The 27,737-nt window shown below is 59.7% G+C and overlaps 1 protein-coding gene across 6 annotated transcripts; it reads left to right on the forward strand.

The window, feature by feature from the left end:
- The first annotated feature begins 1,409 nt into the window (after positions 1-1,409).
- NR5A1 (nuclear receptor subfamily 5 group A member 1) lies at positions 1,410-27,737 on the forward strand. 6 transcript variants are annotated; one of them, XM_005580798.5, is made up of 7 exons: positions 1,410-1,597; positions 5,390-5,506; positions 5,580-5,721; positions 8,091-8,716; positions 15,494-15,613; positions 17,444-17,591; positions 25,951-27,737. In XM_005580798.5, the coding sequence occupies exons 2-7, from the start codon at positions 5,405-5,407 to the stop codon at positions 26,196-26,198; spliced, it is 1,386 nt and encodes a 461-aa protein (XP_005580855.2). In that variant the 5' UTR covers positions 1,410-1,597; positions 5,390-5,404; the 3' UTR covers positions 26,199-27,737. The 6 variants fall into 6 exon arrangements, with proteins under 6 accessions (XP_005580855.2, XP_073872687.1, XP_065386156.1 ...); XM_065530084.2 differs by lacking the exon at positions 1,410-1,597 and adding an exon at positions 3,863-3,912; XM_065530085.2 differs by lacking the exon at positions 1,410-1,597 and adding an exon at positions 4,080-4,171.

The raw sequence follows: 27,737 nt of genomic DNA on the forward strand, positions 1-27,737 counted from the left end.
GTTTTGCCATGTTGGCCAGCCTTGTCTTGAACTCCTGACCTCAGGTGATCCACCCACCTTGGCCTCCCAAAGTGCTGGGATTACAGATGTGAGAAACAGTACTTGGCTGGAAAACACACAGTAGGTTTTAAATATAGTTGGTGTTTCTACTTTTTCAGTGACTTTCCATGAAAAAAATATATATATATATATATATACACACACACACACACACACACACATATATATAGAGTTTGCTTCACTTATCCAGAAAAGTCCCACCTGTTCCAGATAAGTGAGGTGTTGGGTGCGATTTGCTTATTTCCTCCAATGAAGGGACATGTGGGAGGAGGGGTGGTTCTCAACAGTGACTGCACCATAGTCGCCCTGTGCCCCTCCCTACACTCCCAAGATGAAAGGCAGGGAGGTAAATCCTCTGAGGATGGAGACTTTTTTCTCTTTCACATGAGATCCCTGGTGCCTGGAACAGTGCCTGACCCCTACATGTGCGCTCAGTAAATACGAGATGAACAGAGGAACACACGAAAGATCCAGTCACCGTGGGAGCAGCACAGGGCCCTGCAACCCAGGCCCTACAGGACCAGGATATTTCAGAGCCCATCTGGACCCAGAGATTGGATGGGGATGTCCCAGGCTGTCTAGGGAGGCCTAGCCTTCTAGATAAAGCCCACCCCACCCTTCCTGGTACCCTGTCCTGTGCTGGCCTAGCTTCATACTTGGTTCAACCTGGGGCCACAGTAGCCACCACTTGGCCTCAGAGGCAGTCTCAGCTCAGCCTCAGTTTTTCCAGCCATCGACTGGGAACAGCAGCAGCCCACAGCAGATGGGGACTTTCAGAGGCCACTGTGGCCTGCATGCACCCACCACGTGTCCAGGCCACTTACCTGCTCGCCTTCTGGCCCCTCTCTTCCTCCACCTGACGGAAGAGTGAAAAGACAGGTGGAAGCAGCAGGCCGCCTGGTCAAGTCACCATGGCGTTGCCTCCGCACCAGCCTGTCCTGACTCCACTCCAATGTCCAGGCTGGGCCAGATCATGCCAGGCCAGGCCCCAGGGAGGTAGCCATTCACAAGGAGAGAGGCCAGGCGGCAGGCCGGGTGGGGGAGCAGCCCATAAATCAGGCCCCACTCCCACCCGGTCGCTAACAAGCAGGGCTGCCTACCCGCCTCTGTGGGGTCCCTGCCTCTGGGCTCCCACAGCGGGCCTGGAACAGCCAGCTGGCCAAGGCCTCCGCAGTGCCTTGGCCTCCACCCCCACCCTCGGCCCCCAGATAGATAGGGGTATTTTTTTTCTTTTAGGAGAAGAAGAAAAAAATAGACGTAAATGAAGAGAAACACCAACAAAGAAGGCGAGAGGCCTGCAGAGTCACGTGGGGGCAGAGACCAATTGGGCCTCCGGTGGCCCCCCCACCAGGGCGGGGAGGAGGAGGAGGACGGACGGACAGGGCCAGCCTGCCGTCCGGCTGCCGCCCGCCGTGGTGTGAGGGGGTTTCTGCGAACCCACAGTTGCCACCGCCCCACCTGGGCTGCCGGAACCTCCCCCTGGACCCCTGGTGCCCACTGCCACCCTCATCCGGCGTGAGAGCGCTGCTTCCGCTCCGTAAGTGAGGGCCTCGGCCCAGGCCTCTAATGACCAGCCTCCCTCTGCAGTGCCTCCCTGCAGCCTTGGCCGGCCACCGCCTGCTCTGCTCAGTGACCAGTGCCCCCTCCTCTGGGCAGGGAAGGGGCCAGGGGTCTCCCAGACTCACCCTCCCACCATGCTAGCCCCTCTTCTTCCCTGGGCTGCCGATGGGAGGAGCCAGGCCTGTGACCACAAGCCCCATGGAGGTTCGCTGGTGTCCTGCTGTGGCTGACCAGGCATCCACCAGGCTGTGTGGGTCTGAGCCTAGAGGTCTGTGAGTGTGTCCGGAGGGCTCTGGGCCTGTCTTGGGGCTCTGTACCCTGCCTGAGGGTCCGGGTTGGCTCTGTGGCTGTCTCTGAGTCTTGCTGTGTATCGCTGTGTCTGTCTCCGGCATTCATCTGTCAGCCTGGGCTCTGCGGCCAGGCCAGGTCTAGGTCCGGAGGTCTAGGTTTGCCTCCCTGGGTGGGTGGATGAGGGACCGGAACTCCCCAGGTGGTGGGCTGGAACCTGGAACCTGTGGGGGTGGGTGCCTCGGGGCCTGGAGTGTGGAGGAGCCATGGGCTCCCAGCCGGTGAGAGTAGAAACCCTGGGAGAGAGGGAGTTGGAGATAGAGGGAGAAGGGCCTGAGCCCAGCCCCCACCCCACCCCATCCCCGCGGCTGGGGCCTGTGCTTCCAGCACCAGGATTCCAGGAGACCTCGGGTGGGCTCTACCTTAGAACAGCCGACTGGGGCACCCCAACCCATCATCCACCAGCACCCTTTGCTCCTACAGTCACTGTCTGAGGGCTCCACTGTGGTGGGGAGCTGTTCAGAGACAGCAGGAACCCCCACCTCCAGCTCAGGCAGATGCTCTTGTTTCTCAGGGGTTTGGCGGTGCAGACGGTACCTATAACAGGGTCTCTGGCTCTTTCCTCCCTCCTCATCCAAGATTTTTGCATGGAAACCGCAGTACCCCATCTGTAAAACCAACATTTTCCACTTTATGCACGGAGAAACTGAGGCTCAGAGAGGCGAAGTGACTTGCCAGAGCTTGCACAGCTAATCTGCGGGTTCTGCTCCTTCTGTGGGGTGAGCCAACTGAGTGGGGTCTGCGCGGGGGTCTCTGGCCACAGTTCGCAGGCCCCAGGCTCAGCTCCGACCGAAGCCGGAGGCCTCTAGGCGGGCGGGAGCCCAGATGGAGCCTTTTGGTGGGTTGCGCCGCTGTCAATGCAAAATTGCGGTATTTTCCTGCTTGAAGATCGCGGCTTTTTGGCCTCATGGTCCTGAAACTCTCTCCGACCCCAGGTGCCAGGGGTGGGGGGAGGCAGGATGCGGGCAGGCCCCTTCCTCTCGGGTCAGTTTCTCCAACTGAAAAACAGTGGCCCCACGGATAGTTCGTAGCCCAGAGCAACTGCTCGGCCCGTCGGCCGGGAACCCCTTTGTCCCCAAGGCCGCCCAGCGCTTTCTTCCTTGCCCCACCCCTCGTGAGAGCTCCGAAGGGAGCAGCGGGGCCCTGCCTCCGGCCTCCTCTCCCAGCTCCTGCGCCCGTAAAGGCTTTGGGTCCTCCCTAGGCCTCAGGCATTAGTAAAATGGGATTTCCACGATTCCCATTTCCAGCCCAGCGAACTGAGGCTGGTGAGCAGAAGGGTTTCGCCTCAGATCTCCCCAGCGGGGCGCCACTGAGCGCTTCCACCAGGCCACGCGCGTGCTTTGCCCCTACTGCTTGGGTTCATCCTCACGACCCACCCTTAGCGAGGAAGAGCGGTCATCTACCCACTTCACAGATGCGGCAACTGAAGACGCAACGGGCAGAGAGCTGCTGCAGGCTCGAGTGAGGAGACTTGGCGGGGCCCACGGGAGAAACTGGCTTCCACCCGTGAACCTGAGCCTCGGCCACTGTAGCCACTCGCCCTTACCCGCTTCCACGCTGCAGTGCGACCAGCAACCCGCGTGGCATTCGCCACGACCCAGCTGGGTTCGCAGACAGGAGCTGCCTCTTCCCACTGCAGGCGGGTGACCCGAGGCCCCCAGAGCCGAACACCTGCCCAGATCGCGGGGCACTCGGGCTCCGCAGCTCTCAGGCCGCGCTTGGGGTCCGGGGAACAGGACAGGGGCTGGGGGGCGGGGAGGATGAGAGCGAAGACTGGAGCCGGGCTGCGGAGAGGGTGCCCGGCGCGGGCCGGGCTTGGGGGGAGGACGCGGCCGGGCCTCCGCCCCCGGATACCGCAAGCGCCGATATAGAGGGGCCGGCCCCCGGCCCCGGCGCGGCGGGCTGGCTTGGGGCGCGGTGGCGGCGTAGGGGCACGGGTCCCAGGTGCGCCTCGGAGCGGTCCCGGCAGCTGTGGGGGGGGGACGGGGAGGCAGGAGGGGGGCGGGGAGGCAGGAGGGGGGAGCTGAGGCCCCCGCGCCGCCAGCCCAGCGCCCCCGCCTCCCCGCCCCCGGCCCGAGCGGCCGTCATCGCGGGCGGGCGGCGCTGCGCCCGGGTGCGGCTCCTCGCCGGCGGCGGCGGCGCGGCCGGGAGGTGCGGGCTCCGCGCGGGCTGGACGCGGGGCGCTGCTGGCGGGAGCGACCAGGTGGGCGTCGGGCCGGCCGCGGCCGCCGTCGCTCCCCCTCTCGCGTCCCGGGCCCTGGCTCCGGTCGCTTCCCTCCTCAGGACTTCGCCTCTCCGCCCGAGGTCGCTCCCCCGCCTCGGGCTCGGCTTCCCGGAGCCCGCCGACTCCCGCCCGAGGTCTCCCCGCCCGACGTCCCGGTGGCAGCGGCGGCTCGGGCTGTGCCTCCTGTTGCCGTCGCTGCCGCGGCTTTGTCTCTCCCGGCGCGGGGGCCCCCGGCGGCTCCGCGTTTTCGGGCTCTTGGTCCCGGCGCCGTCGTTTTCCGCCTCCTGCGGCCAGGGCCCCCGTCCGGGTCCGACCCCAGGGGGCCTCGCCTCGGCGCTTGGGCTCCCGCGCGTCCCCTGTCCCCGACCCTCGGGCTGGGCACCTCCGCCTCCAGGTTTTCTCTCCGTGTTTCTATCGCTCTCCGGCCTCGTCTCTCCCGGGCTCCTCTCGTCTCGGCGTCTCTGTCTCTCGTCTATCGTTGTGTCTCTGGCTCTGCGTGGGTCTCTCTTGAGTTTTCTCCTTGGGCCTCCGCTGTCTCTCCGAGTATCTGATCCGATCCCCCACCCCTCGTTTCTCTCTCTCTCTCTCCCTCTCCCCCCCCCCATCCCTCCCAGTGTCTCGTCCCCGCCGGGTTCTCTCCAGCTCGGCGTCTCTGTGTCTGTGTCTCTGGCACTCTCGGACTGGCCTCCTGTCTGCGCCCCGCGGAGTCGGTCGTTGTCTCTTGTCAGGGTTTCCGCCCATCTCTGTCTCGCCCGGACTCTGTCTCTGCCTCCTTCGTCTCTGTCGGGTTCCCAGAACACCCGGGCCGGGCGCCCTACCGCTCCCTGGTCCCCTGGCGTCTTCCCCGCGGATGAGCCCATCTCCTTTTCTCAGAATCGGGGTTTTGTTCTCAGACAAACGAATCCGAATCGAAGCGCATCGAATCCGAGGGCCCCAGATCCGGCGCGACGGGGTCCGCGCGGGAGGAGCCCCCAGGCGGGGCGGGAGCGCGGGGCCTGGGCGGGGAAGGCCGGGCGCGGGGACTGCACCGGGCCCACCCCGGGACGCTGCGCGGGGCGCTCGGTGGGTGCCGGCGGCAGCGCCTGGGCGCAGCGAGGGGATTACGCGACGGACCAGCGACAGCCGCTGGGGCGGTGGCCGCGGGGACCCCAAGCTGCCGGTCTCCGCCGGCCCGCCCTGACCGCTGTCCCTCCGCAGGCGGACGCCGCGGGCATGGACTATTCCTACGACGAGGACCTGGACGAGCTGTGTCCCGTGTGCGGGGACAAGGTGTCCGGCTACCACTACGGATTGCTCACGTGTGAGAGCTGCAAGGTGAGCCGCGGGCTCGAGACAGGGTTGCGGCGGACGGGCGCGGCGGGGCCCCGCTGACTCTCAGCTCCCGCAGGGCTTCTTCAAGCGCACGGTGCAGAACAACAAGCACTACACGTGCACCGAGAGCCAGAGCTGCAAGATCGACAAGACGCAGCGCAAGCGCTGTCCCTTCTGCCGCTTCCAGAAGTGCCTGACGGTGGGGATGCGCCTGGAAGGTGCGCGCCGCGCGGGCCTGGATCCCTGACCCCTGACAGCCTGAGCGGGTAGGGGGTGGGGGTGGGAGAGGGGCTGAGGGGATAGCACCATTGGCCTTCGCAAGGCCCCTCGTGCAACATTAGGGCCCAGTCGCTGCAAGGGAACCGGGCGCTGGCGCTGGCGCTGGGTGGACCTCCGGCCGGGAAGGGACTCTGGCAAGGCCAACCTGGGTTGGGCTGAGAAGTATCCAAAAGTGAACCCTATGGAGATGACCCTTTCCCCAGCCCCTGCCAGGGCCCCAGCACAGGACCTGCAGGGCTCCTCCCTCTGTGAGAAGGTCCCCATCCTCCCAACAATACCAAACCCTAGCCAGCAGAGGCCAAGTCCCAGTGCCAGCACAGCACTGTCAGTCAGGCTGGGTGACATTGGGCAAAATCCTTAACCTCTCTAAACTGCAGATTCCCCATCTGAAACATGGGCTTGGCGGGATGCAGTGGCTCATGCCTGTAATTCCAGCATTTGGGAGGCTGAGGCAAGAGGATCACTTGAGCCCAGGAGTTTAACACCAGCCTGGGCAACATGGAGAAACCTTGTCTCTATAAAATACAAAAAAGTAACTGGGCATGGTGGCATGTGCCTGTAGTCCTAGCTCTCAGGAGGCTGAGGCGGGAGGATCACTTGAGCCTGGAAAGTCGAGGCTGCCGTGAGCTATGATCACACCACTGTACTCCAGCCTGGGCAAGAGGGAAAACCCTGTCTCAAAAAATAAAGACATCAAAATAAAAAAGAAAGAAAAGAAAAGGCAGAAAGAGAAAGAAAGAAAAGAAAAATGGGCTTAACGGCACTGCCTTCCTCCAGCTAGCGAGTGTGGGGATTGGTGTAGGAAAGCTGAAGGTGTCTGGGCGTTCATCCACAGGCTAGCTGTCAGGCCCATGAGGCTTTCCATTAAGATCTGCCCACCACCGCTGCCCAGCCCCCGCACATTCAGCTGCCCATCTGCTTGTCTGTCTGTCCATCCGAAGGGCTCTCTGGTTTATTCACTCAGCCAGTGAGATTCCTTCCCGTCATGTTCTTAGCCGGGCCCTGAGGGGGCTGGGCAGTGGGGGACACTTGAATTGCCCCTAAGGAACGCAGGCCCCCTCTTTGCCTCCCTACCCTCAACCCCAGCTCTCAGTCCAGAGAGGAGGAGAGAAATTTCGGCAGGAAAGATTTGAGCTTTTGGAGGTGGCTGGCCATTGGACTGTGTGCTGTACACGCAGCGGTTGATTAAGGTTTTGGAACAGTGTAGAAAGCCCCAGGTGGCTCTGAGAGTGGCAGACCACATGCCCTGCCACCTGGAGGAAGGACCCCTGGATGGGAGGGGGACATCCTATCCTGTCCCCAGAGCCCATGCCCCTAGCGCCAGGTCCCAAGGGGCCAGAGATCTGGCTGCTGTGGGCAGCAGAAACTCCCATGCAGCCTGGGAGCGGCACAGCGCTGCTCACCCCAGGGGGAAGGAAGATTGGCCAGGTGGCCCCCCAGCCATCATCCCTGCTGAGCACCACCCCCTCTCTCCTGCTCTTTCCCTTCACCCAGAGCCCAGGGTGGGGCTCTGTCTGAGCAGGCGCTGGGGGCACACTCCAGCCGCAGAGATGCACCTATTGGTTCTGGCTGATGACACATTCCTGGCCAGGTGGAGGAGCTTCTAGTTGGCAAGAGAGGTCCCCTCCCCCAGCACAGAGCCTTGGCCAGCTCTAAACTCGGCTTCACATTCACAACCAGTGAAGGACACTTGAGTCATTTTGCAGCTGGAGCTCAGCAGTCAGGCAGTCAGTCAACAAACAGCTGGACCCTGGGGCCAGTGGTGAACAAAGCTGACCAGGGTCCCCTTCCGGTCACCATCTCCCTGCCAGGCCTTGCGCTAGGCACCTGAGCCCAGAACTGGGCCCGCAGGAGCACATGGCATGATCCACTCAGCATGATAAGAGTGGGCAAGGACAGGGCACCTGGGGCAAGGACAGTAGAGTCCGTCTGGGTGAATCCAGGAGTGCTTCCTGGAAGCAGTGACATTGAGGCTGGGTGTTCAGCAAGCTCAGGAGAAAAAAATGTTTTTTGAGTCAGAAGGAAAATGAAAGCAGGGTGGAGGAGGAAGGAGATGTGTCAAACAGAGGAGTGGAGGTGAGTTAGGTGGAGTGGAAAGAGAGGGGTCTTAGCACGGATCGCCTGAAAAGCTGAGCAGGGCCTTGAATGCCAGGCAAAGGAGACTGAGTTCCCTTGTGGTCAGTGGGAGCTATGAAAGGATGTTGAGCAGGGGAGAGAGCGGTCAGATTTGTTCGGAAAGAATCTGTGGTGGGACAGCATGGGTGGTGGCTTGGAGAGGGTGAACCTGACCTTCTGCCCCTGCCCACAGCCGTGCGCGCTGACCGTATGAGGGGTGGCCGGAACAAGTTTGGGCCGATGTACAAGCGGGACCGGGCCCTGAAACAGCAGAAGAAGGCACAGATTCGGGCCAATGGCTTCAAGCTGGAAACAGGGCCCCCTATGGGGGTGCCCCCACCACCCCCTCCTGCACCGGACTATGTGCTGCCTCCCAGCCTGCATGCGCCTGAGCCCAAGGGCCTGGCCGCCGGTCCACCTACTGGGCCACTGGGCGACTTTGGGGCCCCGGCACTGCCCATGGCTGTGCCCGGTGCCCATGGGCCACTGGCTGGCTACCTCTACCCTGCCTTTCCTGGCCGTGCCATCAAGTCTGAGTACCCAGAGCCTTACGCCAGCCCCCCACAGCCTGGGCTGCCATACGGCTATCCAGAGCCCTTCTCTGGAGGGCCCAATGTGCCTGAGCTTATCCTGCAGCTGCTGCAGCTGGAGCCAGATGAGGACCAGGTGCGGGCCCGCATCTTGGGCTGCCTGCAGGAGCCCACCAAAAGCCGCCCCGACCAGCCGGCGGCCTTTGGCCTCCTGTGCAGAATGGCCGACCAGACCTTCATCTCCATCGTGGACTGGGCACGCAGGTGCATGGTGTTCAAGGAGCTGGAGGTAAGTCTCTCCTCCCGCCTGGCTGGCCCTGCATCATGGTCCTCCCAGCTGCCCAAGCCTTAGCCCAACTGTCCTTCGGATAGGGCCATCCTGCCCACTGGCTTCAGGCAGTAGCTGGGGACCCGGAGGCCACCCTGGGGACATTAAGGAGCATTTCCACTCCATCACAGCCTCCTGGGTCCCCGCTCCCTCCCTGTCCTTCTCTCCTCCTTGAGCCTCTCACAGCTGCTGCTGCTTTGATCTCCGCCTGTGTCTCTTCCTACTGTCTCTCTCCCTGGCGGGTTGTCTCTCGGCTTCTTGGTGTCTCTGCAGCTCCTTCATTCTCTGGGGCTCCCTGTTCTGGGGCTCTCTAGGTACGCATTTTCCTCGTTCTCTGAGACGCTGGGCTCCCTCAAAGGACTAGCTGAGTCCTTGGGAGACTGTCTTGTCTCCCCAGCCTTCAGCCCAGTGTTGGGAAGGGGATCCGGCCCATCCTGTCCTCCCATTCAGGGAGGCTGCCAATCCTTGCCAGCCTCCAACGTCACACACAGATGGGGGCTCTTAGTGTTTTAGCGTTTGGGACATTTGTGGGCCCTTCTCCTTCACAGCTGAGGTGAAAGATCCTCCTGCCTTTGCAAATCTTGTGTTTGCTGGATGGTCGTGTGTGTGTGTGTGTGTGTGTGTGTGTGTGTGTGTGTGTGTGTTCAGGGAGCTAGGTGGGTAGGTGGGTGAGGGATTCCAGGGTCTGCCACTGATCTTCCCTGGCAAGGCAGCCTTCCTCTATGGCATAGCCTTCTTTCCCCCGGGTTGAGGTACCCGAAGCTACAGTAATCAGGAAAGCAGCAGGAGAAACTGAGGCCAGACATAGGAAAGAACTTCCCAGTCTTCCCACCTAGTGGCTTGAAGAGCCTGAGGCCCCAGAACTGCCCCTCCAGTGCCCTGGCTCTCTGAGACCTCCCCAGGGGCCCCTCCAGCTGGCCAAGGCCTGCCCCTTCCTGGCCTGGATTCAGGCACTCTTTCACCCAGGGCTATCGGTGTTTGGCTTACCCGGCTGCCCCCCTGGCTGTTCTGGGGCTGGGTGTAAACAGCAGAGCCCGTTGCCCCCCCTTCTGGGGCCACTGCAGCCTTGAGCAGCATTGTCAGTGCTGACGCCACTTGGGCCTGGGCTTCCTCCAGGGGCATGAGGCCGGATGGGCTGGGGGCACTGCCTGCCCTGGCTGGCAGGTCGGGGGTGGGTGCTCCGAGCCCTAGGGGCATCACGGGACTGGGGCCTGGGCATCTGGGAGTTGAGGATTGATGGTGGTGGCTACTGTTTCCACTGTGGAGTGCCTGTCATGGCTGAGGCCTGGGGATGTACCATGTGTCTGTCATGGGGTGGGTTTCTCATCCCAGCCCCTTCTCACCACTGCCTCCTCTCTGGTCCAACCTAATGGATGAGGCAAAAGGCAGGGTCTTGAACACTCCCACCTGCCTTCTGCTCATGGTTGGAGGTCCTGGTGGGGATGAGGACCCCAAGCCCCTTAGGTTGGTTGCTAGCTTCCCTCCAGACTTCCCATGCACCCCCTGTGCAGAGGGGAGGAGGAGGAGCAGGGCATTCCCGGCCTTCCAGAACCCTGGATTGAGGGGCAGGGCACTTCCTCTGGCCGCCTTCCTAGTCTCCCGGGGATTTTCACGCAGGATGGGAAGGGCTTTTGTCCCAGCTTTGCTGAGTGTTTTTTCCTGCTTCTGGCTTCTCCGTGGTCCAAACCTTCCTGCTTCCCCTTCCCAAAGTCTTTGAATTGAGCCCGGGATTATGAACAGTGGTCACCAGCTTCTGTAAAGGGGCCTTGCAGATAAGTACCAGCCCAGCCCTTAGAGCACCTCTCGTCAACCATGTGGAAGTTCTTTTCCACTGGTCCAGTGGGCCCTGGGCTGGTGTCTCTTTGCAAAGCCCAGAGGTGAGGAGGCAGAAAAGTGGGAGGGTAGTGTGTGACTCTGGTGTCCCTTCTGGCTGATCATTCATTTCCCCACCTCCAGACAGGGCACATCTTAGCAGACAGAAGAGGGGGCTCTCTGGCTCTGAGAGTGGAGCAACCCTTGGGCTGGACACTGGGGACATTAAAATCATCTGGACCCAGGAAGCTGCCAACCTGGAGGAGAAGTCAGACATGTACCGAGATAATGCCAGTGTGAGGTGCCCAGGGCTCTGAGAGCCACAGAAGAGGCAGAGGGAACCCCGGGGGGAGAGCAAACAGCTCTAAGGAAGTCAAAGAACAGTTCTGTGCCTTTCTAGAAAGTAGAGAAGGTTCAGGGGATTCCAGGCAGTGGGCACAGCAGAGGCAAAGGCCCCAAAATGTGAAGAGGCATCGTGTTCTGGGAGTTCCAATGGGCCTGTGAAGCAGGGCTGGAGATGTTGGCAGGGCCAGAGCAGAGCTTGGACCAGGAGTGGGTCCTTGGGCAGTGGGTGATGGATGGCCTGTTGGGGCTGGCTGGGGCTCCAGGTTCTGGGTCGGGGAGGGGCTCCCCTGACAGAGCCTGGACTCTGAGCAGAGGCCCACTCAGCCCTCTGATGCTGATGACATCTTGCTGCTCGGGAGGAGTCCTGGAGTCTCAGCTGAGCTCTCAGGGGTGCCAGGGACCCAGTTGTGTCTGATGCTGGGCTCTAAATGCCCTCTTGGGATCTTCCTCCCATATCTTCTTTCCCAACTGGGATGGGGGTCCCTCTGTCTCCATTTTTCCATCGCACACAATCCCAGCATGTTAGATCCAATAGTGGCACAGAAGTGACTATCAAAGACTAGAATCAGAGAGGCCTATTGTCAACTTCCAGCTCTGTCGCTTACATGCTGTATGATTTTGGGCAAGTGACTTCACTCCTCTGGGCCTCAGTTTCCTCATCTTGAAAATGGGAGGAGTTGAAATAATGTCCACCCATTGGGCTGTTGTAAGGGGTTAGTGAGCCAGGACAGGGGAAGGACTGAGCGCGGGCAGTTTACGAAGTGAGGTCGCAGCGTCCTTCCTCTCTTCCCCTTAGCCACACTGTTTAATGCAGGCCTGGGCGGGGAAGCAGCAGGGAGAGACACATTGGACCCAAGCTCCTCTGAGCGCACGATTGTTCCGGGACCGTCTTGGGGCCACTTTGTCCTGCGCTTATAAAGCAACTTTTTCCCTGCAAGGTGGCAGAAACACCTGTACCTGCTGCTTGGTGGGCAGCAGTGTCCAGGGCCCAGGCAGTCAGCCTGTCTGATCACTTACCGCAAAGGACAGGCTGGGAGGATGCAAGGCAGGACCCGGGGGGGCGGTGGGGGCCAGGAGTGCCCAGTGACCCATCTTGACATCTGTTCACCCTCAACATCCAGCTCTGAGGCCCCCACTGACAGCAGATTTAACTGCCCAGATAGACGGTTTCATTTAAGCGGCAGTAACTGTCAGTCTTGGGCTGACAAATGACACCTCACTGACCACTCGGCCGGCAGAGCACGGCGGCCAGCCCACGGTGTGTCAGCCACCAGAGAATTACACAGCCTGCCGGCCTTCACAGCCAGACCGATCGGACCCCAGGGGGCTCCAGAGGGGCCCTGCTGGGAGGGAGGTCAGCTCGGCACCCATAAATACGTGGTCTTCGAGGCAGCCTGCAGAGCGCCAAGGCTCCAGGAAGATTTGTGGCAGTCTGGCAGGAGGGATGGATGGCTGATGGGCCCAGCAGACAGGCCATGCTGGTGGAGACCCCAGGGCTGGGGCTGCAAATGTCCTTGTTCCCAGGGTGGCAAGGAGGCCTGAGGGTAGAGGAGCCTTTAGCGTAGGGAGGGACCTTCGGAAAGTGAAAACCAACCCTCTCTGGTTAAAGGAACCTCTTAGCCACCTGCTTTCTCATGCAGAGGGGCTGGCAGCTATGGCCCTGTGGTTTTCTTTTAAATAAAAAGAGGGGTGTGTGTATGTGTGTGCATGCGTGCGTGCGCGTTCTTATCTGTGTGGGGAGTGTTTTGGAGTTTGGTGTCTTTGTGCATCCATCTGTCCACCCAAGGAAAGCAGTGAGTCAAGACCTGCTTGGCCAAGGGGCAGGTGGGATCCCAGCCAGGGAGCATCCACGGAAGAACCAACAGCAGGTCCACCAGTTCCCACACAGCCCAACGTGTGTTCTTACGTTTTAACCAAAAAAAAGAGAAATTATATTTCCTTCTTCCCAGAACAGGAAATTAGGGTGGAGGATGCATGGTGGACAATGCATGGCTGGATGGGGACTCGAACACAGGGCATGGGGCACCAAAGCCTCAGGGACCATATTGTGGCTCTCTGCCCCTGGCACCCCTATCAGCCCCACCGGGCAGGCCTGCCCCATCCAGGGTCTAAGGTTTGGGTACAGAGTCTGCTCCCAGGGCTGGGCCAGCCGGGTCACCGTGACCCATCTGCTTTTGGCCTGAAGCGTGGCTTATCTCCTCATTCTACCCCTTATCGCTCCTCCGCCACCTCCCCACCCCCTTGTGCCTTCATTCTGGGCGCAAGGGTGTCTGCTCCTGTGGGCCTGCGAGGGGTGGGGTGCCAAGCCTGGCCCTGTGCGACCACCTGGGTACCCAAGGTGGGCCTGAGTTTTTCCTGCTGCCAGTGTGACCCCTGGGCAGGCCCCTCCTATCCGGGTCTCAGGAGGTTCCCAGGGTCCCCAGAAGTCCTGGCCGGTAGGAACCTCTGGGCAGAGCCCAGCTGCCTGAAGCCTGAGTGTCACCTCCGGCAAGGCTGTGTTTCCTTATCTGTAATGTGGGCAGAATGTCGGCAGGGCAGGGGTGAGGTGTCCTGTACCGCACTGGGCACCGTGTCTGGTAATAGGTGCTCTCTGAGCCTTGGCTCCCTCCTGGAAACCGCAGCTCCATGGGGGCCGGCACTTCCGTGGAGAGATCCGGAGAGATGGCTGAGTCAGCCCCTGCCCAGGCCTCAGTCTCTCCTGGACCCAGCCAGGACTGAGCCTGGGGGCCCATGGTAGGGGCTCTGGAAAGAAACTTTTGCTGGGAGCCGGAGGGAGCTCTGGACCCAGAGGTGAGATGGGGATGGAGGGAACGGACATAGACCTCCCTCTTCTCCACCACGTGGGCCCGCAGGCCGGTCTGTGTGCCAATTCCTGACTTTTCCCTCTCCTTTTCTCCCCCTCTGTCTGCCTGAGGACACAGGCCCCAGGGAGGCCCCAGGAGAGAAGGGGAACAGAGAGGAGGGGGGAGGCTTCTATCTCCTGTTCATTAGGCTTGGGCCAGCTCCCCTCTGACTGGGAGCCACCCCTAGGTGGGGAGTGGCCCCTCTGAGCCCCTGGCCCCAGGTGGGGAGTGATCCCTCTGCACTCTGTGCTTGTCTTGGGGAGAACCTTGCCATTCATCAGCCACTCTAACCTCTGCTCTGGGGCCCAGAGAAGAGCCGGACACCAGTTCTGCCTCCCCAGATCTCACAGGTATTGGCGAAGGCAGAGGCATTTAACTGATGCCATGAGATGTTGCAGATTCTGCATCCAGAGAGTGGGGAGGGCCTCGAGGAAGGAGAGGGATGAGGTAGGGATTTGTAGAGGAGGCAAAGAGCCTGCGAGAGACCAGGAACTCCTGGATGGCAAGGCGGGTGAGTGACAGGTCCTCTTCCACAGCTAGTGGTTAAGAGCGCAGATCTGGAACCAGACAGAGCTGTGTGGCCTCTCTGTTCAGTTTCTTCTCTCTGTCATGCGGGTGGTGACTGGACAAACCTCGCAGGGCTGTAGGGCTGCGGTGGAATGACTGTTCGCTGTCATGGTTTGCATTCGTCAGAGGGCACGGCCCAGGAAGGTGCGCCGGAAGTGTCTGTTGGGTCGCTGGTGGCCAGCTGAGGAGTGGCACAGGCTAAGAGGGATGGGGCTATGTCTGCCCAGGCCCATGTGCAGTGCTCAGTGTGCTTCCGAATACCCAGAAGGGCTCGTTTTGTCACAGTGGAGATTGTGGACCAGGAATGCCAGCCGTGGCCCTGGCCTGGTCCTGCCTCTGTGTGATCCTGGGAGAGTCTCTTGTCCTCTTCGGGTGGCATATTCTTCAGTTGAAAAATAGGGATTGGGGCCAGGGGATCCCTGGCTCTGCTTCTGAGTCCTGCAGAGTCAAAGGACACTCCAAACAGGGGCTGGCCCTGCCCCTGCACCGAGTGCCTCTGGCCGCAGCCTGGGCATTCGGAATTGCCCCTTGTCGCTGTTCGTTTCTGCTTCAGGTGCCAGGCCATTGCCGCCCCCCTGCTCATGCCCTGGGCCTGACCGCAGGCCAGGTGGGACCTCCCTCCTTCTCCTGAGCCTGAGAGCTCTGCGTAGGCCTGGGGGGAAGCGCTTGGTTTCTTCCTCATGGCTTCTGTCTGAGCAGCTGGGGCTGCCAGAGGTGTAACTGACCACAGGTTTTTAAATGCGGACAATGTTAAAATTAATAATAATCTTGCCATGCATTTGTAGGAGTCCTTTGCAGAGTACCTCCATGGACATTAGTCACATGTATGGCGTACCTAACATGTACCGGACTGTCCGCTCAGTACTTTGCCCACTGTACAGATGAGAAAACTGAGGCACAGAAGATTACCAGGACTTATGTAAAGTCATACCGAAGACAGAGCTGGGGCCTGAAGCCTGGCCCATTCAAGCCCCAAACACCCCTTTGTTAACTGGCCAGACCCCTGTTGCACTTTGATAGCACAGACATTCGGGTAGATGGGCACAGAGAGGTTAACTCGCCCCGGCCGCACGCCCAGTTGGGTCTCAGTGGGAGGAGAAGGGGTTAGAAGAAGGTGGCTGGACCTGGACCCTGGCTGGAGCCCGGCCCCCCGCGTGCCTCTTCCTTCCAGGTTGCCGACCAGATGACACTGCTGCAGAACTGCTGGAGCGAGCTGCTGGTGTTCGACCACATCTACCGCCAGGTCCAGCACGGCAAGGAGGGCAGCATCCTGCTGGTCACCGGGCAGGAGGTGACCAGCCCCTGGGACCCCGCCCCGCCCCTGGGCCCCGCCCCGGCCCCGCTGTGCACTTCCAGGATTCAGGGCCTCGGAGAGGAGGACCCAGGCCTCTTGGGGCTCACTCTGGGCACCCTGATTATCAGCCCTTTCCCCACATTCATGGGGCACCCACTGGTCTGACCCCTCTGCGAGCAGCCCTGGTCCAGGCTTGAGAGGCGCCGGCTGCTGGGAGCCCTGCTCTTGGGGAGCAGCTCAGGGGGTGTGGGCATGGTCAGAAGAGGTTCATGGAGGAGGATGTGATGGTGGCCCTGGGTCTGGAAATAATCCACTGGAGTTGGCTGGGGTGAGGGGGGCAGTCCTCACCTCCACCACAGGCTCAGAGAGGGTGGAAGCGTGGAGCCCCCAGGCCCTGCTGGTGCTGGTATGGGGTGGCATGAGGTGACAGACCAGGGAGGCTGGAGGGTTGCTAGGGCTGAGTTAGCGGACAAAACCTTGCAGGCCCTAAATCTTGAATGAATGAATGAATGAATGAATGAATGAATGAATGAATGAATAGGCAAAGGGCTCCTGAGAGCTCAGAGAATTTGGGCCCCTTAGAGCAGGAAATGAGGATCTGGGAAGTAGAAAGTCCAGATGCAGCAGGGGTCCAGGGAGAGCTTTAGGAGGAGGAGGGACATGGCCAGGTAGCATCTGAGGAGGCAGGCAGAGGGGTCAGATGGGAGGTGGGGGCCAGGGCGGGGACACAGGGACACAGCCAGGGAAGAGGACTCACCTGGGGAGACGGGCTGTAGGGAAAGAGAGGGAGGGAGAGAGGCAGAGAAGGGGGTTGATGGCAAGGGTCCAGCCTGCTGGCAGGAGCGTCACTCCCAGGTGGGGACACAGGAGGGACCGTGGGGTCGGTGGGTGCTGTGGGGTGGGGGAGACAGACTCTGCTCACTGCTCCAGCGCCCCCAGGCCCCTGCTCCTCACCTCCAGCTCTCGCCTTGGTGTCACAGGCCATCAGGGGCAGGAGGACAGGACGGGCAGCACTGGTCCCAAGAGGGTATATCTGGGGCTCCCTGTGGGCGCAGGTGCCTGCAGTCTGCATGCGGTGTGAGTGTCGGCAGGCCGGCTGAGTCTCTGTGGCCATGGGAATGGCCTGTGTGTGTGTGCCTGCCTGTGTTTTATTGTGCAAAATCTCCACACACATCAGTGTGTGGGTGTCACTGTCTTCCCATCAACCCGTAATTGTGAACACATACATGGGCGTGTGTGTTGCTGTAAGTGTGAGCATACAAGGGCGGGTGTGGCCGTGTGCACATGTGTGTGCCTTCACTTCATGGAGTGGGCGACCCCATGACTGCGCTCGTGTGTGTGTGTGTGTGTGTGTTTGTGTGCGCGCGCGCGTGAGACTCTGGGCTGAACTGTGACCCAGCATCTAGGTGTGAACGTAGGGGTTCTGGGCAGCCACGTGGATGGCGTCTGTGTGTTCCTGCGCAGGCCTGCCCTCCCCTGACCCCTTCCCTCCCAGCGTGTAGAGGGCCCCTCTGAACTGCTGGTGCTACTGGGCCTGGTGCTGGGGTTTGTGTGTGAAGGAGGGGTGGACGCGGGCAGGACGTGGGTACCCTCAGCTCTGGGCCTGGCGGGTTGAGGACAGCTCGGAAGGGTGGGCCCGGCAGGGTCCCCGGGGCTGCACAGGTGTCACCTGTGCCTGGCTCAGTGCCAAGGCTGGGCCCTCCTGACCCCAGCCCATCTGACCTGCACCTCCAATCCATGCCCTCAGCCCTCTATCCACCATCAGAGAGCCCCCTGCCTGGACCCACGTCCTCTGACTGTCCCCCACCCCGTGCCCTCTGTCCCCAGGTGGAGCTGACCACGGTGGCCGCCCAGGCGGGCTCGCTGCTGCACAGCCTGGTGTTGCGGGCACAGGAACTGGTGCTGCAGCTGCTCGCGCTGCAGCTGGACCGGCAGGAGTTTGTCTGCCTCAAGTTCATCATCCTCTTCAGCCTGGGTGAGTGCGGCTCCAGTGACAGAGAGGCGGAGACAGCCAGGGGCGGGCGGGTGGGAGGGTGGGTGAGGCTGGAAAGGTAGCCCTGCTATGGCCAGAGTGGCCACAAAGGAGCCTCAGGGGAGAAAGGCCCCTCCCTTACTCATTCAGTGAACAAAGGTCTGAGGGCCCCCGGCCAGGGCCTGGCTCTTAAATGGGGACGGCTCCCCATCTGGTGGCCCATGTGACTTTGGGATTGGTATTCCAGGCTCCTGGGGTCCCTGTTTTCTCTAATTCCTGGATCTAGGGGGCCCCAGTTCTGACTGTAGCTCCTGGGGGCCCGGACCCCTTTGCCCATGCACGCATGCATCCATTCATTCACTCTACAAACAGGCACCGAGCAATTGCACCGGAGAAGGCACTGGGAATACCGCTGTGAGCAAAACCCCCAAAGCCCAGCCGTCGTGATGCTGACCTTTCTAGGGGGGATCATGAGCATAATACGATTAGGAAGACGTAGGTTCCTAACACGATTAGGCAGGCATAGGGGGACAGCTGTGACCAGTGCTAAGGAGGAAAAGAAAGTGGAGGAGAGGCAGAGAGAAGTCCTGGCCCAGTGCAGCCCGGCCACCCACCCCACTCCCCAAGCACCTGGGGGGGTCTCCCTCCCTTTGCCCTCCTGACCCCAACCCTGCCTGGGCACTCCAGTCTGCACCCTCACTCCCTGGCAAGCCGTCACCAATGCCCTCCCCATACCCGGCGATGCTGAGGACATAGCTGTCCCTTGCCAATCGAGAAGAGACCTGCAGCCTGGGTGGTTAGGCCTGAGACAGAGAGATGGGTGTGGCTTGGGGAACCCTGGGTGGGGAGCAAGAGCTCTTTCTGGAAGGCTTCCTGGAAGACGGACATCTGAGCAGGGTTTTGGAGGATGAATAGGAGTTTTCTGGGGGATGAATTATTTTGCAGTGATGCAGATGCGATGGAATAGAGATGAATGAGTGCTTCATCACCTGGAGAGGGGGCAGGATTAAGATATTGTCTTGGTGGCTGGCATTATAGTCACAGTCTGGGAAGGGCGTGCCTGCCAGAGAGAGGGAGGAGTGGGGAGTGTTGCGGAGGCAGAGGGGATTAATGAAAAGTGGGAAGCCCAGTGCTCGGGCGGGATTGGTGACATCCTCCATGCTATGCGGCTGGGTGCGGTGGGCTGGGTCTCCCAACTCTGGCAGAACAGGCTGGTAACTGGAGGGCTTATCTGCAAGGCCACCTTAAGCCACCTCTCAGGACACCAGCCAGGGCTCTGCAGGAGCTATGGCCTGAAATCCTTGCAGGAGCCTCAGGGGCCCAGACCCGGTTGGCTGCAGCTGGGGAAGTTCCCTCCTACCTCTGCCGGCAGCAGCACCTTACCCGCAGCCTGCCAGACTCAGCAGGCTGGCACAGGATAGAGTCACAGACATGCGTGGTGGGGGTCTGTGTGGTTGGGGCATGGAACCTGCAGGAATTACGCGAACGTCTGTCTGTTTCCGCGCATGTGTGTGTGCTGGCATGTGCAAACGACGAACTTTCACACGCTTGTGGTTTCTTAAGTGTTAGGCTGTGTGAAGAGTTTGTGTGTGATTGGGGAGGGACCAGGAGATCTGGGAACATGAGGGATTTGTGGCGGAGAGTGGTGCTTGGAGGCACCTAGAATTGGAGTGTGTGTCCGCAGGAGTCTGGGTGGTTTGTACGGTGAGAGTTCTTGACCTGGCTGCCATCACAAGGCCACTGGGAGGGCCCTAAGGAGGGGTGGGTGGAGGGTGGGCTCTGTCTGTCCTTGGGTGTCCCCTGAAAAGCAGGGACAGTGTCTTGGCCCCCAGCCCCTCTTCCCACCAAAGCCTTGGGCATAGCTCTGGCCGCCGCTGGGGGTGAATCCAGGACTCCTCCTTCTCTGGGGCTTAAGGAAGATGGCAGAGCTGATCCCTCCTCTCTTGGGTCCAAGTGTGGGCATGCTCAAAACTGGAAGTGCCCCGCCCTAATGTCGTGCTGGTCATCAGCTTTTTTTTTTTTCCAGATGCAGCAGCTGAGGCCTGAGAGGTGGGAGAGGCTCCAGTGCTGGGCTGGGACAGGCTGAGTTGCGGGGAGAAGGGTGTGGGTGTGCGCATGCGTGCTGTGTGTGTGAGAATCAAGGTGGCGCAGTGCTTAGGAAAGGGAACTAGGTAGGGATGAGGAGTGGATTCTAAATCTGGCCTCTGGTCTCTTTCTGGCTGTGTGCCCTTGGGCAAGTCACTCCCCTCTCTGAGCCTCTATTTCCCCATCTGTAGAGTGACCCTCCTACTAATCCCTAACTTGTTACAAGGATTGAGTAAGAGAATTCCCCAAAGTGCCCAGCGCTTGGCTGAGCCCTGGGAAGTAGGTGCCAGAATTGTTTTAATCATAATCACCATTATTAAGTTAGTGTGCATATGCATAAGTGAATGAATGAAGTGAATGAATGTTCACAGTCTCTATCGTTATCACCGGCTGTGTGTCTGGCACAGTGCCTTATCTTTCCGCACAGGAACATGAGTCTGGCTGATGTGGGTGGGTGAGCCCTGAGCCCAGCAAGCCAGGAACCTGGTGAGGTTGGGGGTACCAGAGAAGGAACGGGAGGAGATTCCAGGACCCCAGCTGATGGCAAGCAGTGAGAAAGGGGTGTGGGGGGCCGCAGCGGCCTTTGGCTGGCCAGCTCCAGGTTGGAAGAGGAACCCCATCAGTTCAGTGTGATCAGGGTTGGGTCAGAGAGGAGAAACCAGCACCACCTGGCTATCAGGGAAGGCTTCTGGGGGGTGGGGGCTCTGAGCTGGGCTTAGCAGTATGAGTAAGAGCATTCTGGGTGAAAAAAAAAACAAGCGGCATTAATGGCTTTCCAGACTCAAGGAACAGCTTGTGCAAAGTTCCGGGAATCCTGAAAGTTCTGTGTGGCTGTAGGGGTGGGGACGGGGTGGGGAGGAGGCTGGCGAGGGGACAGGAGCTGAGCTGGGCAAAGCCTTGAATGCCAGGGCCTGGTACCTTGAACTTTCTCTTGGGAAGGACTTGAAGCAGCCAGCAACATGATGAAATTTGCATTTTATCAAGATCCTTCTAAGTGCAGCATGGGAAAAGGATGGCAGGCAGGCAGCCCAGAGCCCTGGCAGAGGCTAGACCTGGAGCTGGGCTGGAGCAGATTCCAGGGTCTGGAGCAGAGGGCTCCTCTCCTGATCCCACCCAGACCACCAGAGCTGGGGCTCCAGGGAAACTGGGACCCGGAGAGGGACCGCCGCCTGCCAGCAGACCTCCAGCTGGCGCGCAGGGCGTCCCCTTCCTTCGGTGGCGGCTCCGCCCTGGGCCGGACAGCCTGGCTGTGAGTGCTGGTGTCCCTCCACCCGCCCCACCGCCCCACCGCCCCACCGCCCCACCGCCCCACCGCCCTGCGGCTCACTCAGCGCCTCCTTCGCGCCTGCCTCTGCATAAGGGTGCCATTTGGTGTCTAAATAGCCGTCTCGGGAGGGCGCGGAGGCAGGTAAGGAGGTTTAATTAAAATTAGTGCCTCTCTCCTGGCAATCACGGTATTTATGAAGATGGGCCCGGCTGGCATTGTTCTGCCGAGGACTTAATCGAAGCTTAATGGATTGACCTAACATTCGATTTCCTGACTTCCATTGAGGCGGCGGCAGCAGCATTCCCTTAAGCGTTTGCAATTTACCCACTGCTCCGCGCCAACAAAAGGCGGCCTGAATAGCAGCCCCACTCGAGGGGCCATTGTGCGCGGGGGCGCCTGCCTGAGTTACCGCTATTGGGACAACATTCTTTATGCCTCGCTGGAATGAAAGGATTATTCAAATATTCAATTAAACCATGAAAAGGGGGCTTTTCTGAGAACCTGGGGGCCCCCAGCTCTGCAGAGCTAGCGGGCTGCTCTCCGAGGTGGGGGCGCCATCTCCCAGCTCCCTCCCACCTCCGCCTCCGCGAGTGCTGGGAGCTGAGCGGGCTTGGGGAGCGCAGGCTCCTCTCCAACATGCCCGTCTCCAACCTTCGGGTGCCTGGGGCCCAGAGCTGGGCATGCAGATGAGAGCCAGCCCCTGGCCACCCTGTGAAGCAGAGATGAATTTGCCCCTGTCGTGCAGATGACAGGAAACTGCAGCTCAGAGAGGGGAAGTGACTTGCCCAAGGTCACCCAGCTGGTTGTAAAGCTGGGATCTGAACCTCTGACACATGAAGGGGGCGTCTCCAGGTTTGTTTGACCCCCGCTCCCGTGTCTGCTGGAAGAACGGTGTGGTGTTCTGTGGGTTGCTGGCACCGTCACATCTGTTATCCGCTGGAATCTTCACAATGATCTCTTTAGAGACTGGGAGTCCAGGGAGGCTTGGGGAAGGGGAGTGACTTGTACAAGGTCTCCAGGTGAGGAGGAAGTCAGGTATAGAGTCCAGAGTAGCCTCTCTGGGGGAAACCTAGGACCCCAGGGGTGGGGGCTCTTGGACAGGACTCATGGATTGCATGGGACATAAAGTTATGTCCAATCCCGCAGGAACAGGCATCCCAGCTTGACCCAGCTCCTGGGCAGGGGGCCCCAGTCCTGCTTGCCTATCCTGGGAGACTTGGGCTTTGATGTCAGAGAGACTTGGGTTTCTTTTTGTTTTCTTTTTTTGAGACGGAGTCTCGCTGTGTTGCCCAGGCTGGAGTGCGGTGGCGCGATCTTGGCTCACTGCAAGCTCTGCCTCCCGGGTTCACGCTATTCTCCCGCCTCAGCCTCCGAGTAGCTGGGGCTACAGGCGCCCGCCACCGTGCCCGGCTAGTTTTTTTTTGTATTTTTAGTAGAGACGGGGTTTCACCATGTTAGCCAGGATGGTCTCGATCTCCTGACCTCGTGATCCACCCGCCTCGGCCTCCCAAAGTGCTGGGATTACAGGCTTGAGCCACCGCGCCCGGCTGAGACTTGGGTTTCAATCCAGACTCTAGCACCTTGTGTGTCTTCAGGGGTCCTTGGTTCCCTGAGCCCTGGGGATGCACTGCCCTGCCTGTCTGGATGTCTGCTGAGATGAACTGAGCTGGGTGCAAGGTGTCTGGGGGGTGCCCAGGAAACTGGATCTGGGCTTCTGGACTGTAGCCGCTGACGCTCCCTTAGCGACTGTGCTTCCCTCCCCCAGCCCTGTGGCTGACCTCTCTGGGGCAGTGGGGGTTTCCAGTCTGCCAAGAGCTGGGAGGCCAAAGAACTACTGGCGGTGGGGGCGTCCCTGAAACCTGTCCTCCTTCTGCACCCACCCCCGCACCCTGCTTCGGTGTCCCTAGCGCAGTGCTGCTGAGAACAGTAAATCCCGGTAAAGCCGAGGCCCTGGTCTTTCTTCCCCAGCCCCCTCCTGCCCCTGCCCCTACTGTGGCGTCCTGGCCAGTCCTCCCTCCTCCAGCTGCTTCCTCCAGGACCCTTTACTGACGTGTAGCCTTGAGTTGGTCCCTGTCCCTCTCTGGACCCCGATTATGAATTGTCAGAAGAGAATGTCAGGAGACTTGCTCAGCCCGGGACAGTGGGGAGTGAAGGCAGATGGGACGGGGATGGGGCCAGCAGGAGCCCAGCTAGGTGGCATGACTTCCCATGACCTTTGAATATGTCTGGGGCAGGCCAGGCTAGGGAGTAGGGCTGCTCCATACAGTTGGGCAGGTCATTCACTGCACAAGAGCACCTGGGCCAGGAGGCATTGGGGTGGATATAGCAGTATCTCTCTGGACAAGGGGGAACTTCCATGTAGTTGACATAAAGGTGCCTTAAGGGTTAATGGTGACCCTGGGGAGCTGATCACTTCAGAAGGGAGGATGAGGAGCTGGGGCTGGGGTGGGAGGATGGAGGCCAGGTCCTGCCATCCGCCCCCAGGCCCAGCTCGGGTTTCCCTAAATCCGACTTTGGACAACACAGGCCTCAGCAGGCGCGCTGGGGGCGGCCAGGGATCAGGGTTGCCAGGAGCGTGGCGCTTTCCTGGCGCAGAGGGTGTTAAGGGGGATTAGGGGGCCAGGGCTGCACATGCTGCCTCTGGACGCCCCCGCAGCTGCAGGGCTGGTGGTGATGGGGTGGAGGAGAAGTGGGTGGATGACCATTTTCTGAGCCACTGGTCACCCCATCCCAGGCAAGGTCAGGCTTGCATCAGATGATTTTGAGGCCTGGGGACAGATTCTGTGGGTTCCTGCTGACCCTGCGCCCCCAGGCTGGGCACCTGCTAGAAATGCTGCCCAGGAGCTGAACGAGGACTGCAAGCTGTGATAGGGACTTGGGTGACAAGAAACTGACCCAGACTCTCCCTCTCCAGGGAGGAGGAAGGCTGGTCAAGTCAGGGCAGGGAGCACTGCACCTGAGCAGCGGCTGGGATTTGAACCCACGTCTGTCTCACTCCCAAGACATTTTGCTTTCTGTCTCTTCACGGCACCTCACCTCGGGTGTGGGGGACACATCAGTTGCACTCCTCTGTTTAATCACTGGTGCACGCAGAGCCACACCCCTCCACCCCTCCCCAAAAGGAGCCCTTCCTTGATGTTTAATGCGGGTCGTCCTGTTTGCCCCTATCTTCCCACAAAGCACATCTGCTTTGTGTACAAGCTTTATTTATTTATTTATTTATTTATTTATTTATTTATTTATTTATTTATTCCTTCAGAGACAGAGTCTCCCTCTGTCGCCCAGGCTGGAATGCAGTGGTGCAATCTTGGCTCACAGCAACCTCCGCCTCCTGGGTTCACACAATTCACCAGCCTTAGCCTCCCAAGTAGCTGGGATTACAGGCACGCACCACCATGCTTGGGTAACTTTTTTGTATTCTTGGTAGAGATGGGATTTCACCATGTTGGCCAGGCTGGTCTCAAACTGACCACAAGTGATCCACTTTGGCCTCCCAAAGTGCTGGGGTGACAGGCATGAGCCTCTGCACCTGGCCAACAAGCATTTCTAGTTTATGTACATGGTTGAGCTTTATTGATCTTGTCCTGACCTCCCTCTGTGATTTTTGTTTTCCACTCAGTCCCAGGCTTTTAAAGACACGTCCCTTTGCCCTGCGTTGTGTGGGCTTCCTGACTTCTGCCTACTGCACGCGACTCCTTGGGGTGCAGCCACCACGTGGCCATCCAGGCCACCTCCTCGCCACCACGAGCAGAGATGGCCCCTGACTCATGAGCTTTGGCTTAGGATTTTTTGACTTTATGGTCCTGCAGAAATCGAAAAACATGCAATCAGCAGAAAGCGTGCTTGGAGTACCCACATAATCCCTTCTGTTTTGCATTTTCAGCATGGTGTTCAGTAAACTCCAAGAGATGTTCAATGCTTTATTGTAAAATAGGCTTGTGTCAGATGATTCTGGCAACTCTAGGGTAATGTGGTCTGAGCACATTTAAGGCAGGCCAGACTATGATGTGCAGCAGGTCAGGTGTAGTAAGTGCTTTTTGACTTATATTTTCAGCTTGCGATAGGTTAATCAGGATGTCAACCCATCTGCACTCCTGTAGTGAATGCGCATGTTCCCCCATGGCCCCATAAGAGTCCTTCCCCGGGGTACTGGATCCTCTCTATTGGTCATAGGGGAGACTAAAAGAACATGCCAGCTGTCCTCTAGAATGGGGCCACCAGTCCTCATGCGTTGCAGCATGAGATGGGATCCTCCCACCCACAGTGCACCTCTGTGGGCGTGGTGATGATGGGGTGACAGTAGTGATGGTGGCAGAGTGGGGATGCGGATGGCAATGGTCATGGAGATGAGGCATCAGTGATGATGGAGACAAGATGGCTTTGATCGTGCCAGGGGGATGGTGTTGGTTATGGCAGCAATGGTTGACCATGACAGCGGTGAGAGCAGCTCCCATTGTGATGGCATTATTGTGGCGCCAGCTAACCCGACCCACTGAGCTTCTCACATGCCAGATACTGTTCATCAGAGCACTTTGCACACAGCCGCTCCCTAAATTTTCAGGACAATGTTGTGAAGTTGGTACTGTCATCACCCCAATTTTACAGATGGGGAACCGAGAGGTTCAATAACTGCCCAGGGATCCTCCCAGGGAGGCTGGTGATGGGCTTCATGATTCTTGTTCATTGTGACCACAGTGGTGATGATGATGGCAGTGATGGTGGTGACAGGTGACTGTGACTGGGTGGTTGATGGTGGCGGTGGCCACGTTTATGAAAAACACAGGCATGTGGGTATTGGTGACGATGGTGGTGTTTGTCAACCAGGGTGACAACAATGGTGATGCCGACACGGTGACAATGGGGTGACCATGTTGCATGGTTGATGGTGGCAATGCCCGTGTCTTTGGTGGTCGTAGGGAAGGTGGTATTGGTGATGCTGGTGACGGTGTTGGCCCAGTCCTGATGGGCATGGCTGGTGGTGCGATGGTGACCGAGAGCCTACCTTTGCAGATTTGAAGTTTCTGAATAACCACACCCTGGTGAAGGAAGCTCAGGAGAAGGCCAACGCCGCCCTGCTCGACTACACCCTGTGCCACTACCCGCACTGCGGGGACAAGTTCCAGCAGCTGCTGCTGTGCCTGGTGGAGGTGCGGGCGCTGAGCATGCAGGCCAAGGAGTACCTGTACCACAAGCACCTGGGCAACGAGATGCCCCGCAACAACCTGCTCATCGAGATGCTGCAAGCCAAGCAGACTTGAGCCTGGGCCGGGGGCGGGGCCGGGACTGGGGGCGGGACTGGGGGCGGGGCCGGGGCGGGGCCGCAGCCACTGCCGCTGGCTCCACATGGTTCATTTTCTGATGCCCACGCAGGAACCCCAGCCCCGTCCCAAAGGCCGCTGCCCCTGAGTTCTGACACTGTGTTTGGGAAGGTGGGTGAGGCTGGGCAGGGCTTGGCGGAGGTGGGGTGGCCACTGGCACTTGCCTGCTACTTGGAGTGCCCCAAGGAGGTGGCTGTTAACCACCCCCTCCCCCGCCCCCTGGCTCCCAGCTCTCTCCTGGAGTCTGAAGCCTGCAGGTCCGGGGAGGAGGTTCGGGATTCCCTGGTGGGCCTCGATGTCCCTTGGATCAGAGGTCATCCCTTCCTCCTCTCCTGAAAACAGAGACAGGGAGAAGTTGAGCAGGTATCAACTGGGGGAGGAGAGAGGGTCTCCAGTGTTCCCCCCCATAGAGACCAGGAAGGAGATCCTCTGTTTTGTAAACTAAGGATAACCGAGTTTGCTAAATTGAGAGGGGCTATTGGGCCCTAGAGGATACCAGGAGACTGGTTAGGACAACAGGACCTCCCTAGCCCTTCTACCCCAACTGACCTCTGCAAGAGGGAGCATTGATACATCATCAGGGAAAAAACTTTGCTCCAGGCATCCCTGATTCCCTCTCCCACCTGGAGAACGTTTGGTACAATCGACATCCTAGCCCCACCCAGAGGTGGCCCTCCCAGGCTGGTATTTATCTGCAAGGTTGTAGTCAAGAGGTTTTTTTCCCCCCTTTTTTTTGTTTTTAAGCTTCTAGACACTCCTTGAAAGGTGTGTGTGTGATGGAGGGAAGGGGACAGAGTTGAGGACTGAAGCTGGGGCTTGGGGATTGCCACTAAGTACAGCTGATGGTTTCTCCCCAGACACTCGCCTACCAAGTACCCTTGGGGTGGTGCTGGGTCATTACTTCTGAGCCCCAGCCCCAATCCAGAGAAGCGCTGTTGCCCGCCCTCCACCCACCAGGTGAACAGCAGGACGCCCTGTTGGGGGCTTCAAGTCTCTGTGGGTGGGAATGCAAGTGAACTTGGGAGGGGGCATGGGCCTGTAGATCAGGGAAAGCGCTGTTGATCCCCTTTCTGTGGCTCCAACCCGTTGCTGCAAACCCATGAAGCTGGCCCTCAGCTCCCTGGCCTCCTGCCCTAGGTCATGAAAGACACTCCCCAGGGCAAAGCACCAGGGAGAGGCCTCAGTTGTCTCCTGTCCCCGGCTGGGTGCCTGCTGTCTCCTGTCCCCGGCTGGGTGCCTGCTGTCCGTCCCGCTTTCATGTTACTGTTGCAGCTTGTGCTGAGCCTGCCCAGTTGGAGGAGACTGGACACCCCTGCCTCCTGCCTCCTGCCTCCCACCACCCTGTCTCAGTCCCCACCTCTGCCCCCTGAAATGTGTGCCCTTGCCAAGGCCGGAGACCCACAGCCCTGAAACGAGAAGTGCCCTTAAGAATCACCCCAGCCCCCGCAGCCCTGGAATAAATTTTGCAATTAGTTTCCA

The sequence above is a fragment of the Macaca fascicularis genome, chromosome 15, assembly GCF_037993035.2.
Source record: "Macaca fascicularis isolate 582-1 chromosome 15, T2T-MFA8v1.1".
Lineage (NCBI taxonomy): Eukaryota > Metazoa > Chordata > Mammalia > Primates > Cercopithecidae > Macaca > Macaca fascicularis.